Raw genomic sequence first — 20,508 nt, 5'->3', positions numbered from 1 at the left:
AGAAATTGACACATCATAACTGGACCCTGTCAGAAACTGATGGGTTACACCGGGAAGTGGCTGGTGACCTGAAGGAGGTTAAACTAAAGGATTAGTGGATTTTTGGATCCTACTCCTAATTATTAGAACTCAATTTTATAAACCTGTAAAATAGCAAACTGTTGACAGCTTGATCTCTGTGGATCAAAATGCTGGCTTCCTCATTTGAACACATTGTTGGATTTCCTATTTCAATATCAAAGGGATAAAGAGAGGTACAGATTTCTTTACCAAATGGTTTCCTAGCTCCTAGTAAAACTCTTTAAGAGACAAGAACCCTCCTCAGCTGAAAGGTGTTGATCTTTCACAAACCAGCTGGGAAGTGTTATTTTTCACTCTTTTTTCATCCCAGCCCCACCAACTGCAGTGGGTAGCAATCAATCATTCATGTCTTCTATAGCTGGGTTTCTAGCACTGGCCATCTGCCAAATGGCAATGTGTTTGTTGCCTACAGAAACAAGGATCCATGATGCAACTCATAGCTATGCCAACTAAGGGGTCACACAACCTACAAACTGTCCTATCCAGACCTTTTCATTTCCCCTGCTAGCTGGTGAGCAAAACAGAGCAAAACATAATTTCAAATAAAGAATTTGGGGATATGATACTATCAATATGGAATCCCCATACATCTAATTAGAAAACTGAAACTTGAGTAAAGACAATTATGTCACTGCAAACAGATTTATACAGAAAAGAAAGCCACAGACAATTAAGGAAATCTTGCCAGGGTGTTCAGTCCTTCCAAAAAGAGATCCTGTCACTTGGCAAACTGATGAGCAGTGACAACATGAAACAAACAATGTGTAAGTTCCACAAGCATGCAAGGCAAGAGGAGACATAATTCAGAATGTGAAATATGATGAAAGACCTCCAGAGAGACCCCTCAGACTAACTGGCTCCCTATTTTAATGGGGCATGTGCTAGTGGAACACGCTGAGGGACAAAGTCAAGTGGTTCCTGACTTTTTGATGTGGGACACATCTTCTGGCACGCCTCACCAAATGGAAATATAGGTGGACGTGATGTCCGTCGTCCCACCCACAGAGCGTGCCATAAGATGGAGGGCCTAGCCAGCAGCCGCACAGGCCGCCAAGGCAACTGCTGCCCTGCCCTGAGGCTGAGGCAGGGGCTGCCCTGCCCCTGAGGCCAAGTCAGCAATTGCATCAGCCCTGGGGGCTGAGGCAGCCTCTGTGTGACCCGTGGGGGCCAAGGCAGAAGCTGCCCCACCCCCAAGGCATTCATAGCAGCTGCTCTGCCCCCTGGGGCCTGGGCAGCTGCTGCACAACCCATGGGGGCCGAGGCAGTGGGGGAGGGGGAGGGGGAGGGGGAGGGGGAGGGGGAGGGGGAGGGGGAGGGGGAGGGGGAGGGGAGGGAGTGCGCACGCATACTCATGTGTGTGCACGCATACTCATGTGTTTGTGTGTGCGATCTGCAGTGATCAAGGCAGCAGGTAAGCAAGAGGGGGGAAGGGAGTGTGTGTGCATGTGCAAGTGTTTGCTTGTTTGGAAGGAGGGAGGTTGGGAAGTCATTAGGTAAGGGGGAAATGAGAGAGGGAGGGAAGCGAGTCTCTCTGTGTTTGTGTGTGTGTTTCCTTGCTTGCTTGGAGGGAGGGTGGTCAGTTGGGAAGCCATTAGGTGAGGGAGGGAAGTGACTCTCTGTTTGTGTGTGTGTGTGTGTGTGTTTCGGAAGGTGGCTGGATGGCCCTGACAAAGTCACACCAGAGTAGGTATGTGTCCCACATACCCTCTGAGAGTCTGACTGTAATGTTTTGATGCCCCAATTCCAAACCTCAAGGAATATTTCCAAACTGGGATAGCCAACCTCCAGCCGTGCCCTGGAGATCTCCTGGAATTATAGGTTTACTGAACAGGGTTGTTGTGCAGATGAAATAGGAGGCAAAATATCCCCCACAACACTTTCATCACCCTGCACAGTAGGCCTAAAATGTTCAGAGAGTGGTGGAGAAGAGACATGCATGGCTTGGCTGCATCTTCCCTCCAGCAGTGAGGTCAGCCACAGCAGTATTTTTAGTGAGATTGAGCTGTTCCCCAACAAAAGTAATTCACATACATGCCCCCAGAAGCAACCCTTGCCTCAGTCAGAGGCTGTTAGAGGCTCCCTTCACAGCAGGCCTGAAGGGAAGGGGGGGTGTGGAATTCTGAGCAAGAGCAGCAGTTGGAGGCTTGGGAACCTTGGTCAGGGGCTGGATAGCCTACCTGATTGGCCATTTGTTGGATGGATAGCCAATCAGGTAGGCAATGAGTCGGTCAAAAATCCTCCCTGAATTTCAATGGCATTTTAGATGTTACAGATTACAGATACTATGGAATAAGAGTCCTGTAATACCTTTAAGACCAACAAAGATTTATTCACGGCATGAGCTTTCAAGTACTATGGAGACACTAGAGACTGAAATGTAGGAAAATGTAATTTAGCTAAGTTCTATACTCTTGCTGTGCAGTTGCCTAGTTGTGGTGCATTTAAAAAGATGCGGATGTGGATAAGCTCACCCAAAGAGGGGGGGGGGGGAATCCTCCCACTTGGGAGCAAACATCAAACACATCCAGCTGGCTGATTTCCTGGATTCCAGAGTTCAGTGACCAAGGCTGCACCTGCAGACAGTGAACTTCAGCAAGATACTGATTATAGGCACAGTGTCACCGGGTGAGAGCTGACTGAGCTGCAGCAGATGAGCCACACAGACATTCCTGGGAGGGCAATGCTTAAGAATGAACCAAATGTAACTCCATGAGTCCAGATATTTAACACTGCCAATAATATAAATATCTCAAATGTGTGAGAAGGTCTGTCATCTTGCATTCTGAACAACCTACCTGTGCCTTGAAAGGTACTTATTCACAAGGAGAAGAGGCTGCCATTGTGCCTCTTGCTCCATTCGTTTCCATCATTCACTGCCCTCCCCCCATCAGTTGTGGGTCACCCTTATGAGACTGCTTACTTCAGCATCTCAGGGAATAAAAATGAGCAACACAATCTTGGAAAGAACAAGGCAAAAGGCGCAATGGCTCTTCCAATGGGCCAGTGCTATTAAAGGTCTAATTAGGCTGCCTGATTTTAGGTTTGTGAGCTTAGTATTGGAGTCCCCTTTTCTGCTTAGTGGGTACATTAACAATATTTATTGCCTGTTTTTTCCTCCAGTGATTTTGTTTGGTAATAATCATATGTTCAAATAAAGTTGGAAGATAGTGGCTTATCAAAGGCCAAAAAGAGAATTATAGCTGCAGGCAAAATCATACACTTCAAAGCAGGCATTTTGCCGTCTGTACCCCAGTGATTTACAACTTCCATGCATGCATTCTGAAGATGTCCTATGTACATCTTCAAACACTCAAGAACACATGGCAGTCATACCCTTGGGAACTACAATTGGCTGCAGCTTCTTGGCATATGTCCTCTGCCTGTCTCAGATACGTTTTCCCTTTCTAACTTATGTATCTGGATAATGAAATATAACTGCTATATAAAGTGTGGATCTGAAATGGAAATACATGCAACATAATGGGGTGGAAATAAGGTGGTAAAATGGGGTGCAGGTAAGAGGTATCTTTTTTAGAAAATTCCCATGCAAGTGTGAATCTATGGCAGCAAGCAGCAGACTAGCAGAATCTTTCTCCCTGAGCTCCTGTAACTGATTTACTTGCAGGAAGGTGATGGGATGGGGGAGCATCCAATACCTGGCATCACTCACCAGCCATCTGAAACAAAACAGTCCATTTTAAACCTCATTGTGCTGCATGTGGTGCTCAGACCAACATTTGCCAGATCCACTGTGCCTTTATCTTTCCATTACACCAGACAGTGACTTTCATAAAGGATATGAGCTCCATTCCAGTACTCAGACCTAGTCTCACTGTGGCAAAAGTCCCATCAAGGCCCTAACCAGCTTGTACCAGCTGGAGATCTGGTAGGCAACAGACATTACTGCAGCCCTTTAGCAGCAGACATGCCATAAACAGCCCTTGCACATAGGGTGATATACAGCTAATAGCCAAACACAAGGCAGCTGTTCTGTCTGTAACATGCGCTTGGAAATTCTGGGAATGATAGTAGTCAGGAAGGGAGCAGCTCATATTTTTTACACTGAGAAGGGGCGAATTAGCCATCAGGCTTCTGAGGGACAGGTGAGCATCAAGAGTGGAATGAGGGTATCTAATGAATGGCCAGTTGGAACAGAATGATCTTAGCTGAGTTAAGCTTGACTCAGGGCAATTTCGCACCAGACGCACCACTCCAGGCTGCTGCCAGTGTGCTGTAGCTGAACTGCATGCTCTACCATTTTCTGTGTCCCCACAGGGGATACATTTCAACAATGGACCCAGTCCACCCTGGATTTGTGCATCTCTACATATGTAGCCAGGGTGGAATGGTTCCGCCATGTAAGGGGTGGTGGCGGGGACAGTTGCAATCCCACCTTCCTGCAAAAAAAAAGTTCCATTCGATTCCGTGAAACGTGCAGCAGCGCCGACTGGGGCATTTTTTATCCCCTTCTGGCCTGCACTAGGCCCAATTTGCCCCCAGAGCACTTAAGGGACATGGAAAATATCCATGTTCCCTTAAAGAGGGGGCAATGGCGGCCTAATGTGTGCTGGCCCCAGGAGAGGCCTGCCCTGGCAGTGGCGCCATGTGGAAGCAGGGATTATTCCTGCTTCCATATGACTACTCTCCCAGCCTTTTCTGTGTGTACAGAATTGGCCTCAAGTTCCCAGAGCTGGGCAAGATAGCTATTTTTGACTGCAGGAGTCATCCCTACTCTTCGATGTATCTCTGAGAGCAAGTTTGGTGAAGTGGTTAGGAGTGCGGACTTCTAATCTGGCGTGCCGGGTTCAATTCTGCACTCCCCCACATGCAGCCAGCTGGGTGACCTTGGGCTCATCACAGCACTGATAAAGCTGTTCTGATCGAGCAGTAATATCGGGGCTCTCTCGGCCTCACCCACCTCACAGGATGTCTGTTGTGGGGAGAAGAAAGGGAAGGTGATGGTAAACTACTCCTTCGGGTAGAGAAAAGCGGCATATAAGAACCAGCTCTTCTTCTTCTTCTTCTTCTTCTTCTTCTTCTTCTTCTTCTTCTTCTTCTTCTTCTTCTTCTTCTTCATGCAGTCCATTCTATTTGTATATTATTATTATTATTATTATTATTATTATTATCATCATCATTATCATTATCATTATATTGGCACCATCCTGTTATCCTACTAATAGCTGTCCCCCCACCACCCACCAGTGATACACTGGCATGTGCCTCCTGGACCTTCCGAAAGTCTCAAGATTCCAAGAGGGGTGGTAGTAAAAAAAGCCCTATGCATCTATGGCATTTAAGTGGAGAACTTTTATTTAAAAAAATAATTAACTGGCATCGTGGTCCCTTTAAATGAAGGAGAAAGGTGATTGGTTGCCTGTCTTGATTGACAGGGGGGGAGAGGAGTGTGAATAGCACATTTCAAACAGCCCTGCAAAATTCCACGAAGCACGAGATGGCAGCAGAGGAGCCAGCAGTTGGGGAATTCCGGGAGGCACATTTTTATTTAGCATTACACCACTGCAGTGGTGTAAGGCATTTTATTTTTCTGTCCATAATGGCCCTCAAAATCCAGCAATAACTAGTTTTTTTTAAGAGGGGGAGAAGGTAAATTTTATAGCGATTGCATATCTATTCATAAGCTTCTATAAAAGGTTCCCAAATCTTTGAGCAGCTAAGTTGAAAGGGATCTAGGGGGCACCAACCCCAGCAACTTGTACACTTTGGTTAATGACAGTCAGCTGAAGCCATCAGTTGTCACCTCCAAAGGCAGCCAACAGGCCTCCAGTTCCCTATCTGTATCAACCATGGGGGAAGATCCCCTAATGCTTGCTAATGCCTCACAGCTAAGATCCAATTTATTAACATTTTGGCACCCTTCCTAGAGGGCGGTAAGAGACTGAACTACCTTAAACAATTGTGCTGAGCGAGAGCTCACGGATGCAATTTCCATGGCAAAAAAGTCATGTATTGCCACTTTCGCTGCCGTCTCATATGCCCTCATAAGTGTGTGGTAGGATGTTCTTGCCGCTATGTTGCAAGTTTTCCACCAGACTCACTCTAGTTAGCTCACTTCCCTCTTCCTCTCCCGTAGCTCCTGGGAATACCATGGAGCCTGTTTGAGGTGAGGGCAGAGAGGACATCTAGGGGTGATCTCATCTATGGCTCCCAAAAAGTGAGACTGCCAGTCCTCCACCAGCGCCATCAACAAGTAACCAGGAGGCATCGTGTCCTGCAGAGCATTCAGGAATCCAACAGGATCCATAATTCTCTGTGGGTGGGCTAAAATACACCCATTGCCCAAACAGGGAAGGGGTGGAATCATGAGGTGGGCCTGCAGGTCATAGTGGTCTGACCATGGGATGACTGATGCTGCCACCAGAACCACCTCTATCCCAGCACTGAATATCAAATCGAGGATGTGGCTGGCCTGATGGGTAGGACCTGTAACAAACTGCGGGAGCCCCAGTGTTGGCATGGTCAGCACCAGGTCTGAGCCATGACCTGGAGGCAGTGCGTCCATGTGGACCTTTAAATCCCCCAGGACTATAAGCCTGGATAATGAAAACGGAATCCAAGTTGAGCTTTGTCCACTTTGCCTCCTTTCTGACCCTTGGAAAGAGTCAACAAGCTTTACATGAAACCGTCTACCAATACTATTTGCATGTGAAAACCCTGGCATTTTGGAAGTGCCTATCAAGCTAAGAGAACCCAGAACAAGGTATGCCATTGCTGGGAGACCTTATTGCCAGCAACTGTGTAATTAACTAGAAATAACACAGGGAAAGAATGGACAATTACCATCTTATCTAACTCTCGCCTTCCCTTCCAATGTCTGCCCAGGGTTGTGAAACAGAGTCTTTGTTTGATAGTGAATTGCTGCAAGTTGCTTTATTCTCGTTTATAATAAGTAAACAATGACAACAATGCCTGGTACTTCTGGGAGATTTCATACCAAAGAATTACTGTCCAAGGCTTTCCTTTAGCCTCTCCGTTCATATGCTGAAATCAACTCACTCACCCTCATGTTACATTTTTACACAGTGAAATAATTCCATTTATGCTCTCCTCAGCAGGGCCATCAGTTCATCCTCTCATATTAACCCCATCAGACTAACTTAGGCTACAATCCACTAACCATATTTCAGAATAATTCCAGTACTTTCAAATGTGAAGAGTTGAAGGCAAAAAGTTTTATGCCCAACTTTAACTTAAGGGGTCCAGGGTTTTCAGCTGCCTCTAAATGATCACATAGGTATTTTTTAAGTACTTGTTTTGGAGCGAGCCATTAAAGAAGGGGTGCCTCCTCTGCTGCTTATCATACTGCAGCATTAGCTGTCACATGCTTAGATCTGCGCTCATTTAATTCATTGAGTTTTACCCAACCCAAATGGTTCATTCAGTCTACACAACAGAGTCATCATGACTTATATTCCCCTTTAAATAAGCCTTTTCTTCATTTTTCTTTATCAGATCCATTACAGATGACTTTGACATATGTACAAGTGGCCCCTTGATTTTTTTAAGCTTAAAAGGTGTCACTTTTGCTTTTCGCCAGTGTGAGAAAGAAGTTGGACAAAAGCCATTTAAAAGACTGAATGTATATTGTAGCAAAAACAACAGAAATGCATCTGACAGTGACCCACAAACATTTATCCCTTGATAAATTTGCTGCTTGTTAACAATAGTTTTAGAGGGTAGCTGGGTTGGGCTGCAGTAGAACAGTTAGATGTGAGTCCAGCAACTCCCAAGAGACCAGCCACAGTTTCCACATGCAAGCCGAAGCTCCCTTCCACAGACACAGTAGAACAGAAAAGGAATTCTGAGCCCCCTTGTCCCAATCAAAAGATGGGAAGGAGGTTGTAAAAGATGCTTGTAAAGGATATGATGGTACAATGTATATCATAATCAGCTTGATTAAGGCAGAAGAGATATGCTGGGGTAAAAAAGAAAGAAGCATCTGTCATGAGATTTAAAAAATCCATGTCCCTATTCACACACACACCAATTGTTCTGGACTTGCGAAATAACTTGAGTTCAGCAGTCCCATGCTGTAATGTCCCCTTGAACTTTCTTTGTTTGAGGATTGCAGCTCTTAGGTCAGCAAGTGAATAAAGTGAAGCAAGTGAAGATCCCCAGATTGAATCTGGTACCCCAACCTTCACATCCTTTACAACAGTGGTCCGCAACCTTTTTCAGGTGTGCCAGTTTCTTCAGCTGTTTTGTAGAAGTCAGGGTTATGCAGTTTTGCTCCAGAGTTAGAACACTCTTAAAAATGTTTTTGACTGTATTTATTTTAGCTGAGCAGCTGATTAGTTGGATTACTGAATTTTCCTTTGCCTGTGGTGGCTCTGAGGGCTAGATAAGCAGATTTAATTTCCCCACTTTGTCCTCTGTACAGCTCTGATCATGAGGTGTGAGATTCTGAGTGATGCCTTTTTTAACCTTGTTAATAATGAGTGATCATGTGACCACTGGAAAAGGGGATTTATTAGTTTGCGTTTTAGTTGATCCCATTTTTAAAACCCTGCAATGTTAATTCTACCCTAGTCTCTCATAGTGCCTTGCAGAATTAATACAGAAATAATAAAATCATTAAAATGGTCTTTTTAAGATGACAAAGTTGTGTTCTTATGTTTCTAATGGCTTGAAAGTATAGTGCAGACAACCAGAAGAGCAGTGAACTCATACTGAAAATTTGCACCTTCCTTAGGAAATAAATGCATGTTATATTTCATGCAAGATATTTGTAGGCATCTTTAAATACTCATGTGGGCCCACTTTCAAAAAAAAGGAAAGTATAGCCTCCTGCTTTACAAAAGCTTATGCTACAGTCTTTAAGATTATGTAGGACTCTGAAGAGGAAGCTTGATAGGAAAGTATAACATGCTGCAGTTGTTTAGCACCTTAAGGTGCTAAGAAGCCTCATTCTGCTTCCACTTCTAAGATTTGTAATAAGAATATAACTTGCTGAACCAGTTGTACATCTAACTCCAGCATCCTGCTTAACACAGTGGTCAAATGACTAAACAACAACCAGGGCATGGAGGTCAAAGCCCTTTGCTGATGTTCCCTCCTAGCCCCAGTGTTCAGAGATTTACTGCCTCTGAAGGTGGAGATTCTATTTAATCACTTTGCCTAGTAGCCATGAATGGACCAATCTTCCTTGAATCTGCCTGTCCCCCTTAAAAGCCACCTATGTCCTCCTACAGTATAATCCTCACAACACTTCCCTGGGAGTAAGTCCTATTGAATAGTAGTTTCTGAGCAGACTCCTTAGGATTGTTCTCTACTTATGTTACCTCTCACAAGTCAAAATCCTTTCAGTTCTTTTCCCTTTTTTGTTCTCTACCCTATACTCAGGTCTGTTATTTCCTTTGGGGTATGGCTGACAGAAGAATCAGTAAACCGAGTGAAGCAGAGAGATGATTAAAATGTCCATATGGCATTTGTTTGGAATAGGTACAAGATTAGGGGATTGTGCAGGCCTGGCATGCCAAACTCATTTATCACACAGCCAGTGATTGGTAGACAAGGAGGAGAAAACCAACTCCTCTTTCCTCTGCATCTCTCAAATTGTTCTACTCAGGATGGAGATCTGATTTCTAAAAATTAGTAGATTTGTCTAAGGACTGACTCACGCATACCAGCTGAGTACTCTTCCACACTTGCTGACTTGCAACTTCATGTGTGAACTGCCTCCACTGAAAGGCAGTGAGGTTTGAGTAGCTTCTGTGATGGCTCATTCATGCATACATGATAGCATTTCATGCTGCCATCATCAAGTGATGGATATTCACATGTGAAACAGCTCTGAGAGGTATATCAAGCTGCTTCTTTCCCTGTGTCTCTAAGGCCAAGTTAAAAAAATTATGCTAGCCATTTTTTCTTTTTAAGAAAAGGTGTGTGGAGGTGCAAACCTCCACATAAGCCATAGGTCCTCAATGTGCAATTGGCAGCATGGCAGGAATCTGTGGCTGTTGGTATACTGTGCTGGCATATTCATGTTGCATAGGCATCAACAAGACACTTTAGCTGTGATACTAATCTTTTTTTCTTTTCTTTTTTAGTATCTATCCTTTCTTGTCTCCTCAGGCTGCAAGGACTTAAATGATAAACATTCAATAACAAAATTTAAAAATACACTCTAATACATAAATTACAAATTTAAAAGCAACCAGAATGCAGAATACAGGAACAGAATGAGCCTGGTGCTCCTTGGGAGAAGACTGTCCAACATGTTTTCATATAGGTAGCCAGTGAGGGAGCCTTCCTTACCAACTCAGGTAGATCACTGCAAAGGAGTGAACCCACTACAGAAAAAGCCCGTGGTCTGAATATGGATAGTCCTAAGGGAGGGCACCTTGTGGTGGAGGCTGTCTGAAGAACATAATTGGTACAGCAGTCCGGTACTATAGTCTGCTAATCACTTGGGATTCTGTACAGGTAAGTTTTTTTGGGGGGGGGGGGGCAACACCATGTGTAAGCCTCATGTTTAAGCCAGGTCTAAGAATAACTGAGCCTCTTGTGGCGCAGAGTGGTAAGGCAGCAGAAATGTTGTCTGAGAGCTCTGCCCATGAGGCTGGGAGTTCAATCCCAGCAGCCGGCTCAAGGTTGACTCAGCCTTCCATCCTTCCGAGGTCGGTAAAATGAGTACCCAGCTTGCTGGGGGGTAAACGGTAATGACTGGGGAAGGCACTGGCAAACCACCCCGTATTGAGTCTGCCATGAAAACGCTAGAGGGCGTCACCCCAAGGGTTAGACATGACCTGGTGCTTGCACAGGGGATACCTTTACCTTTAAGAATAACTGAGAATACACATTAAGCAAACTACTGGAAGTCTGGCAAATGGCAATACATTTCTGGCACATTATAACTGGCCGTTATAACTGGCTATCTGTTAGGGATGCTGAAGAGTGCAAGAATGTGCTGGTGCCGCTTACTGAACTGGATGCTCTTCTGACTCCTCCACATTGCATGATTTGAACTTTTAGTGTCATTCGCCATGGAGAGGGATATTTCTATTCAGCTAGTTTTCTCTTACCATCTTTCTGCCATCCTGTGCTGCTCAGTTTGCCAAGCCAAGTGCCCTGGATTTCAAATAGGGCTGGATGGCATGCAACATGGCCCCATCACATTTGGATGTTACAGTTCGACTGCAAGTGATGTTACTCCAAAATGAAATCCCCAGCAATATAGCAGCTTCATATGCACCATGCCGAAGAAAGGGTTTTTCTCTTCTATTTCAGATTCTTTTAGCTCTCCACCATTTTTATGTTTTAAAAAATCTCTAAAAAATGAATCACTGAATGCTATCCAGAGAAAGTTAAATTTAGGAAATCCCAATGAAATCAGTAAACAGCAGCTAAGGGAATTTAGACCTATGTTTCACTGTTAAAAGCCAGGAACATCAAAGAATAATTCTTCTCTAACAACAACAAAAAGACTGAATTAACTACCGGCCAGATGTTAATGTAGCTTTCATTTACAGTTAGGGTGAGGTTTTCCCACACAGTCAGACACTAAGTCTGAAGACAAGATTGTATATCTAGAATAAATCAAAGATTGATAGCTTTATTCTGTATTTACAGAGACAGACATCCTTGTACTGCCTATGAATGCAGGGCACTACTGTAGGTAGGAAAGGAAATTTTAACAGAATCGTACTATCCAGGGCTTTAAGCAGCTTTACTAAGATTACTGTAGAATATGGGCCACAGAGACTGCACCTTTGTACAGGATACCAGCCCCTTCATTCTGTTGTCTCAAGTGCCAAGGCAACCTGTAAGGCACCACAAAGAAGATTCAAGGATACCTGTTTTCTGGAATAATTACATCAGATTTTTACTTTTGCCATAATTGTTGTAGTTACCATTTGTCTTCAGATTTGCCCACAATCTTAATCCAGTGCCATTTCTCCTGACTTGCACAAAGATGCTCCTGCGTGCTCTTTAACTTTTGAAATTGTTTGATATCTGTCAGTTAAATCGCTATTGTAAACACCAGTGTGCAGAGGTTTATTGTTTGTGTATGTTCTATGCATAAGGAAAGCGGGAATATCTGCTTTCTTACTCAATGACCACTTGGTGGCCTTTATGAGCATAGGATGGTCATTTGTGAGAGATGAGGCAAGTGACATGAATTGCCATATGACAAAAGTTTGCTGACAACATTAAGTTAAGTGCCATCAATGGAGCATTTTAAGCATTGGCCATGCAGTCTTGATTATTTCTTTCATGCCTATGCCTGTTAGGGTGTATGCTTTAAGGGGGAAGGTACTTTAGTGATGGAACTTATTCTTCTCTATTCCATAACCATTCAAACCAATAAGTAGCCACCGCACTATTTAATCTTTAATCAGCCAATGGACAATGTGCATTTTCTCTCATGGCACAGGCAGACCACATGGAAATTCTCTCAGATGTGCCCAAGCATCCCTTGATATGGCCACTAAATCCGCCATCTAGCTGTGGTTCTTCAGGCCATTCTTAGGTGTAGACAGTGGAGCATTTTAACAATTTGCATAGAAACCTACAAATTAATATAAGTAAATTAATACTGTCCAAGGGTGTCATTAGTCCCCATTGTGGTCATTTGACAGAAGGGTCTGACATTCTAGATTGAGTTATTTTAAGGCATAGCTCTTTCACAAGGGAAGTGAGTCCGACTCATTCCATTCACCTTTATTGATGAAAATTATCAATTTGTTTGTACAGAAAGGTTCTCTAGAGACCCGCTTCTGTGTACAGAAGTTACTCGTTCTAGTTAATGATCTATCCTTTTAAAGGGACCTCCCAGCATCATTCATGAAATCAGTTTAACAGCGCACCGACTTAAGCTCGTTACCTGCTATCCCCACCCCCTTCCAAAAATCTTCCATTTTCCAAAAAAAGAAAACAAAAAAAGCATGGCACCAGACGACCAACATGGTCAAGAGGTTCCTCCCCACCAACACCAGGCGACAAGGTTTCGCGAGAGGGTTCAGGTGCATCCTCCTCCCATTCAGTCTGGAGTCCGGATTTTCAGGGCGCGCTCCCGGGAATCCCATTCATAAATCGAGATCCCTCCCCACCCCACCCCACCCCACTCCACCGACCGAGTCCTCCCTCGCCCTCCCGGAACGAATGCCTCCGCGCAACCCGGGAGCCCCAGCGGGCGCAAGGCTGTCGGCCGCCGCTGTGTCGAGCACAGAGCCTCCGCAGCCTCCTCGGGGGGTGAGCGCGCCGGGTAAACAAAGAGCCGGCGCCGGCTGTCTCCCTTCTCCCCCGCGGACAGGTGAAGCCTTACCTGAGGAGGTTCTGCAGCCCCTGCTTACTGGAGTTCCGTCTCAAGAGCGCGCTGGTCATGGTGGCGGGGAAGAAACCGGGGCAGGCTCCCAAATCCGGCTGCCAGACCGCCCTCGGCTCGCCCTGCTGGCGGAGAGGCTCTCGCGTGCGGGTCGTGCGGGCGCGCTCGTTCTCTCCCTCGCTCTGTCTCGCTCTCTCGTTCCCTGTCCAGGAAGTTCTGCAGCTGGTTTCCTTTTGTTTCCCTAAGCCCCCTATCCCACTCCCCCTGCCCCCTCCCCGGTCGCCTCTTCCACCGCTGCCTTCTCCTCCGCCGAGTGGAAATGTCCGGGGAAGGAATTTCTGGGCGATCGTGCCAAAGGGACCCTCCCCGCTCCCGTCTGATCGCCCAGTGAACTCCGGGTGAAGTTGACAGCCCTCTTCTCTCTCCAGAAGGCATTCCCTTCCATAGGTGATCTCCTCTCATCTAGAGGCGCATGCTCTGGCTCTCACTCTCACCATTTCCATCTGTTTCTCACCACCCTCCCTTCCGCTTTGTCTCTCCTTCCCTTCCTAATCTTTTCACTGCTTGTCCTCCTATTAACAAGAAAAGGAACCAAAAGTTCACCATTCAAGAGGATGAAGCTAGTCTCACAGGAGGTACAGCCCGTGGGTTTAGAAGCCTGTAACTCTACATAGGATAGCACTGGAAAGCATCTGTTTACTAACAAGAGTCAAGCACACATCAGAAGACAGAACTCGATGGCACTCTTGACAAATCTGAACCAAAGGACTGATACAGTGAATCTTGTATGCGTCCTGGAAATCAAGGAGACCCAGTTTCGCCACATTCCAACTCACACAGTGATGACAGCATGTGGCTTGCTCTGAGTATACTTCTGCTTGCTGGTAACCGTGGTTCCCTAGTGTGTACATCAGCCTTTCTCAACTTTTTTACTGTCAAGAAACTCCTGAAACATTTTTCAGGCTTCAAAAAATCCCAGAAGTGGCATAATCATGCAGAATATGGTTGGGATGCATAGCATAGACCATCCAGCGTCCCTCCCCTTCCCACTCTCTCCAGGCCCATCATTGGCCATTTGGGAGTAGGGTGACTTGCCATGACCATATATGCTTCTAAAAATTAAATATATATTTTAAAATTAATTAACTCTCACCCTTCCAGGGCTATCAAGAAACACTGGGGTCTCGTGAAACCCTGGTTGAGAAAGCATGGTATACCCATATGTCATAACCCTGATGGAGTGAATGTCAGAAAGAGCAACAAGAAAACTGCCCTCATTTATGAGACAGGACAATTTGCACAGAGGTTGCTGGTTGGCTGAGTAATGAAAATGTAATATAATTAAAAATATATTTCCAGTAGAATCAGTTTCATGAAAGAAGATGGGGGTATCAGAAATCAGAAATGCTGAGCACTGGGAGGCAAGAAAACTCTTTCCAGTCTGGGCCCAGACCACAGTAAAAAAGAACATAATACCAAAGCCTGATGGAGCAACTGACAGGCCTCTCATTCAGTGTTCTAGGTCAGCTGTAGGCTAAACACTTCATTCATATACCGGGGAGGGTGGTAAATAAATAAATAAATAAATAAATAAATAAATAAATAAATAAATAAATAAATAAATAAATAAATAAATAAATACCTAAGTGCAAGAGGATGCATCCCACCCAGTGCTCCATCATTTCCCATCCTTGGTGAAACCACGGAGTATCAACAGGGGAGGGTGGTTATGCTTATGCTTCATTTTACCTTCCTGGAAGCATCTAGTTGATCTTTGGTAGGAAACAAGACTAGAGAGAGATCCTGGTCCGTTCTCAGAGGGCTCTTCTTACATGTTCACATTCTAGTTTTTCAGGAATCAGATAATCTTAACCTGTTCTTGTCTTATCTTCACCTGCCAAAATTATAGACAGAAGAGCAGGAGCAAGGAAACTGCAAAGCTGCCACCTGATTTTCTTCTTCTTTACCATTGAAGAATGCCCTCCACCTTTCTGGCCTGCCACTATGGGAGTCATCCTGGGAGCAGAAGCTCCCATGGAGAAGTGCCCGCTAAAAAGTTAGATAATTCAGTTTCCTAGTGCAGAGAAACCATGGGATGGATGGTGATATTCAGAATGGAAAATAAGAATGCTTGGTGTAGTGGTTAAGAGCAGCAGCCTCTAATCCAGTGGTTCTTAACCTGGAGGTCAGGACCCCTTTGGGGTTCGAATGACCCTTTCACAGGGGTCATGGCAGGGCAAGCAGTTTGGCTGGGAGGGGCACCATCTTCACAACAGCCTTGCAGGATAGATCGAGATAGAGCATTTGTCTGTCTGGAGCAGGAGAAAACAGTGAGATTGGCATGGTGGGACAAGAGGCAGAACTGAACTGAGAAACCCCAGAAAAAAAAACAATTTATATTCAATCATGAATAACGGATCTTCATGCCATTGGTCAGTTTTGGTTTAATTTCTGTGAAAGAACACTTGCATAATTTTATGGTTTGGAGTCACCACAACATGAGGAGCTGTATTAAAGTGTTGTGGCATTAGGAAGGTTGAGAACCACTGCTCTAATATGTTCTATCAACAACAAGGCCTCAACTTTGCAGCACTTTTTTGCAAAGACGCTGACAGACCTTGCTTGTGTGACCAAGACCTAGGCGAGGGAGGGTGAGACAGTGGCCCTGAAAGAACTAGCCCTGCCCGGGTTCTCAGTCCTGCACCAGTCCTGGATCCATAGTAGGGGGAGAGGTGGCAATCATGGTCCAGTAGGCTTTCTTGTACAGGGCTCTCCCGGCACCAGTGATCCATGGAGTGGAGTGTGTCAGTATTGGTTGGGACTTGGTCAAGTGCTTGGCCATCTGCTTGGTGTACCATGTGCCCAATGGCCTTTCAGATGCCCTACCAAACCTGCTGGAGATGGTGGCCACCTGGGTGTTGCAGTTCCCCAGGCTAATAGTCTGGTGGGACTTCAATGTTCATGGAGATGTGCCATCTCCAGGACTTGGTTTGGAGCTGCTGTCATCCATGGTGAAACGGGGGTTCTCACAGTTTGTTATTGGACCAACCCATGAAGCCAGCCACACCCTCGACTTGATCATTGGCGCTGGGATAGAAGTGGGTCTGGAAGCAGTGTCAGCCATACCATGGTCAGACCACTATGCCCTGCAGGCCTGGCTCAGGATACCACCACTTCCCTGTTTGAATGAGCGGCATATTTTAACCCACCGTGGAGACTTATGGATCCAAATAGCTTCCAGAATGCTCTGCAGAACCCCATAACTTCTGGTGACTCATTGATGGTGCTGATGGAGTACTGGCAGTCCCGTCTGATGGCAGCCATAGACAAGATCATCCCTAGACGTCCTCTCTGCCCTCACCTCAAGTGGGTCCCCTAGTATACCAGTGAGTTTCAGGAGAGGAAAAGGGAAGTGAGACAGCTAGACTGGGTAGATTCAAATGAGTAGCCGTGTTGGTCTGAAGTAGCTAGAGTGGGTGTGGCAGAAGACTTGCAATGAGGCTGCAAAAACATCTTATTGCTCACTTATGAGGGCATATGAGATTGCAGTGAAAGTGGCAAAAAGGGATATCTTTGCCAAGGAAATCGCATCCGCTAGCTCTCGCCCATCACAATTATTTAGGGTAGTTCAGTATTCACCGCACTCAAGGAGGGGTGCCAAAATGTTAGTAAATTGGAACTTAGCTGTGAGGCATTAGTAAGTTATTTTGCAGATAAAGACTTGTCACTCCGCCATTTCCTTCCTGCCACATTTGATACAGAAAGGGAACTGGAGGCCTGTTGGCCACCTTTAGAGGTGACATTTGATGGCTTCAGGCAGCTCTCATTATCCGAAGTGGACAAGCTGCTGGGGATGGTGAGGGCTTCCACTTGCCCCCTTGATCCCTGCCCATCTTGGCTGCTCAAAGGGGGCAGCTGGTGGATAGGAGGTCAGCTTCAGGCAGCTCTCATTTCATTTATACCCTGCCTTTCTCTGCAATGAAGACACAAAATGGCTTCCCTAATTCTCCTCAAGTTTACACTCATATCAGCCTTATGAGGTAGCTTAGGCTGAAAGTGAGAATGACTGTCCCAAGATCACCCAGTAAGCTTCCATGTCAAAGTGGGGATTCAAACCTGGGCCCTTTAGCCACCATGAGATACTGGCTCTCTTTATTATTTATTAAACTTGGCATAATCTACATCAGCGATTTCCAACCAGGGGGCCCAGGGACTCCTAGGGTTAAACAAGAGCTCCCCAAGGTTTACATGGCCTTTCTCAGAAGTTTGGATGTCTGCCAACCTCACTAGATGTCACTGGAGCTCATCTCCCTGTTGCTTTACAGTCTTAGTCTCCTTCTCCTCAATGGAAATGGTCAGTGACTGGTCGATTGATTGGCTGGCTCCTGCATCTTACTTCCATGATCACTTCCCTGAAAGGGCACATCACCAGTTCAGGAGTCCTTAAAGTTTGAAAAATATTTCAGGGGTTCCTCCATGGCTGTTCTACATAGATGAAAATATGAGTTCAGATCAAAGGCTAACTTCAGTGACAAGGGGGATTTTAGAAGCACGGAGTTGTCATCGAGGGCAGGGTAAGCTAGGTATGGGTGGGGTGTCAAGATAACTGTGGCCATAGAGGAGTCGTAAGGAATAGAGGGAAAGCAGATGAGGGATTCATTTTAAGTATATTTAAATAGGCCTTTTCAGCATGTGGGCAAGTCTGTAATTCTGATACACTCTGATATACATCAAAATGGCAGCTGCAGCTTACCTTCAGTCACACAGCGAAGATCTTTGCACTCTGGTGACAGCTACTGCCAAAGCAATGTTTTGTTTTTGGTTTCTTTTTTTTTAAATCTTCACTGCCAGTCAGAAGCCTTACTTGGCAACAGTCTGTCCAGGAGGAGGAGGAGAGGCTGGGGCTGGCAGCGCACAACAGGTAGGTGCAGCAGGGGATGCTGGCAACGGACCCTCTCCCTGATTGGCCCCTCAGGGGCTGCTGTGGAAGGGAGCTGGCTGTGGGGCCTGGGGACCAGGAGGTGCCCTTCCTGGGACAGGGGCCACTTTTGCAGCTCTCTCCACCCACTGAAAGTACACTCCCCCTATTGCTCCGCTGAGCATTCTTTACCAGGGGTGCTGTAAAATCTTCTAGGTACACTTATGTCCATGTAAGTCCCTTAGAACTTTATTGCAACGGAAGCATGTTTAGAAAGACTGCTTTCTGCAGCAATCTCTGGTGTGTAAGAGTAAAGGAGAGAGACAACTCAGATGCTTATACAAATTGATGGCTAAGCGGCCTCACCAACGATAAGGGGGAAAACAAAAAGGGCAATGACTTCATTGAGGCTCAATGAGCATGTGCACACATGCTCCTTCTCATCCTCTTCCTCAATCAGGGCGATGCATTTGCAATGGGTTAAAAAAAAGAAAAACAAAGTTGAGAGGCTCCCGGCGGCTGAAGACTTGCAGAGCCAGGGGGCACGCGGTGGCATACATCACATGATTGGCTGGGCTAGGCATGCTCCCGGCTGCCTCCGGGGTCAGCCTGGGCAGCCACACTTCCGTGTGCCGAGCAAACTTGCTCACCTGCTTTCTGCTCTTCCCTCCTCCGGGGCTGAGTGTGGGGCACCAGGTGGGAGACACAAGGGCAGGCGGGCGGGTGGGCAGTGAAAGGTTGTGCCCCAATTTGTGTCCAATCAGCGGCCTGATTCGCGTGCACCGAGCCCGGGCAGCAGCGCGTAAACAACCAGCCCTGGGAAAGTCCTCTACCCCCCTGCTCTGCTCCACTTGGCAAGGCTTTCTCTTTGCTAGACTCTCCGCTCAGGCACCGCCACCCCTCCCTCCCACCCCTGCCCATGTGGAACTCCTGTCAGCTGAACTTCAGCTGAACGTGCACCTCGCTGCCGCCTCCTTGCAACATAGCCTTGCAACATCCCATGCCGCATCCCTGGTGCTTGGGGTTGGAAGGGGGAAGAGAGCTTGGGGCAGAAATATCTCTGGAGAAGTACTCTGGACCTGGGCCGCTGCCTCCGCCCACATGACCTTCGGGCCTGGCTAGTTATCTTCCGGGTGTCCCGCTTTACCTTTTAAAAAATCTGGTCACCTTAGTATAAAGGTAAAGGTAAAGGTAAGGGTATCCCCTGTGCAAGCACCGAGTCATGTCTGACCCTTGGGGTGACGCCCTCTAGCGTTTTCATGGCAGACTCAATACGGGGTGGTTTGCCAGTGCCTTCCCACCTTAGTATACATACATGTATATATCATGATATGATATAAACTTTTAAGCTAGTAATTAGAGAGAGCCAAAATTGGCTAGGGAACTCCTGTGTTAAAGTACCTGTGGCTTCAGTTCAAGGCAATATTTTAACCAGATGATACTGCCCAGTTTTGACTTCATTCAGTCTCCTGCATCCAGGCATGAAGAGAGACAAAATGCTCTAGGACAGAACAGTTTTAGCAGGCATTCCCTCCCTCTCCCCTGGGATCTAGAGTTCCCCAAGGGGGCTAAGGACCTCTACAAGAAGTCTCAGCACACACCTCACATTCACATCCAAATGACCAGCAAACTTGTGTGTAGATATGCTATATGTCTTCATTCCTGGCTTTAAGAGGCTGAATCTACAGGCCACAATTTTAAACAGTTATGGAGTCACCAGCAGTTAGTGGAACGAAAGGAGACTATGGTCCAGCAGTCACTGTGCTCTTAATATAGCCTGGTATGCGGCACAATCCATAGCAAGCTGAGGAGGGGCAGAAAGGAATGTAACCGTCTGGCTTGGTGACAAGGGGGAGTTTGGAGGCAGAAGTGGTGTGGGGCAGGGAAGGACTCGGTGGCTCCGTGGTCTTCCCTGAGGAGTCTACTGCCAGTAGTTCTGCACAGTAGTCTCCACTAGTTGGGCTGACTGAAGTAAAGGGTGGGATGGGAAGCATGCGCTGCTTCATAGGGACTGAGCGCTCTAGATGTGTTGTAGGAATATCTATGTATAATATGTATAATATCTATGAGAGCTCAGACAACTGAGAGCACGTGGAGAGAGCTACTGGGGAGAGTTGCTGCTGACCAGGTGAGGCTATTGTTCTGCCTGGGTGAGGTGAGGTGATTGCTGGGTAATTGTTGGGAGGATTAAAAAGGGCTGCTCCTCACCAGAGGCAGAGCT

At 46.1% G+C, this 20,508-nt stretch overlaps 1 protein-coding gene across 2 annotated transcripts in view; it reads right to left on the bottom strand.

The window, feature by feature from the left end:
- The window catches only part of LSP1 (lymphocyte specific protein 1), a 102,945-nt gene that overhangs the window by 41,974 nt on the left and 40,463 nt on the right, over nucleotides 1-20,508 (bottom strand). Inside the window, exon 1 of one of the 2 annotated variants that reach the window (XM_077321498.1) lies at nucleotides 13,370-13,595. The exons of the other annotated variant lie outside the window; for it this stretch is intronic. Coding sequence (XP_077177613.1) covers nucleotides 13,370-13,428 — 59 coding nt within the window. The 5' untranslated portion in view covers nucleotides 13,429-13,595. Of the gene's footprint in view, nucleotides 1-13,369; nucleotides 13,596-20,508 lie in introns of those variants that run through there. 2 annotated transcript variants of the gene reach the window in all.

Source organism: Paroedura picta, chromosome 2, assembly GCF_049243985.1.
Source record: "Paroedura picta isolate Pp20150507F chromosome 2, Ppicta_v3.0, whole genome shotgun sequence".
Lineage (NCBI taxonomy): Eukaryota > Metazoa > Chordata > Lepidosauria > Squamata > Gekkonidae > Paroedura > Paroedura picta.
This window is presented reverse-complemented; position numbering and strand designations above follow the sequence as displayed.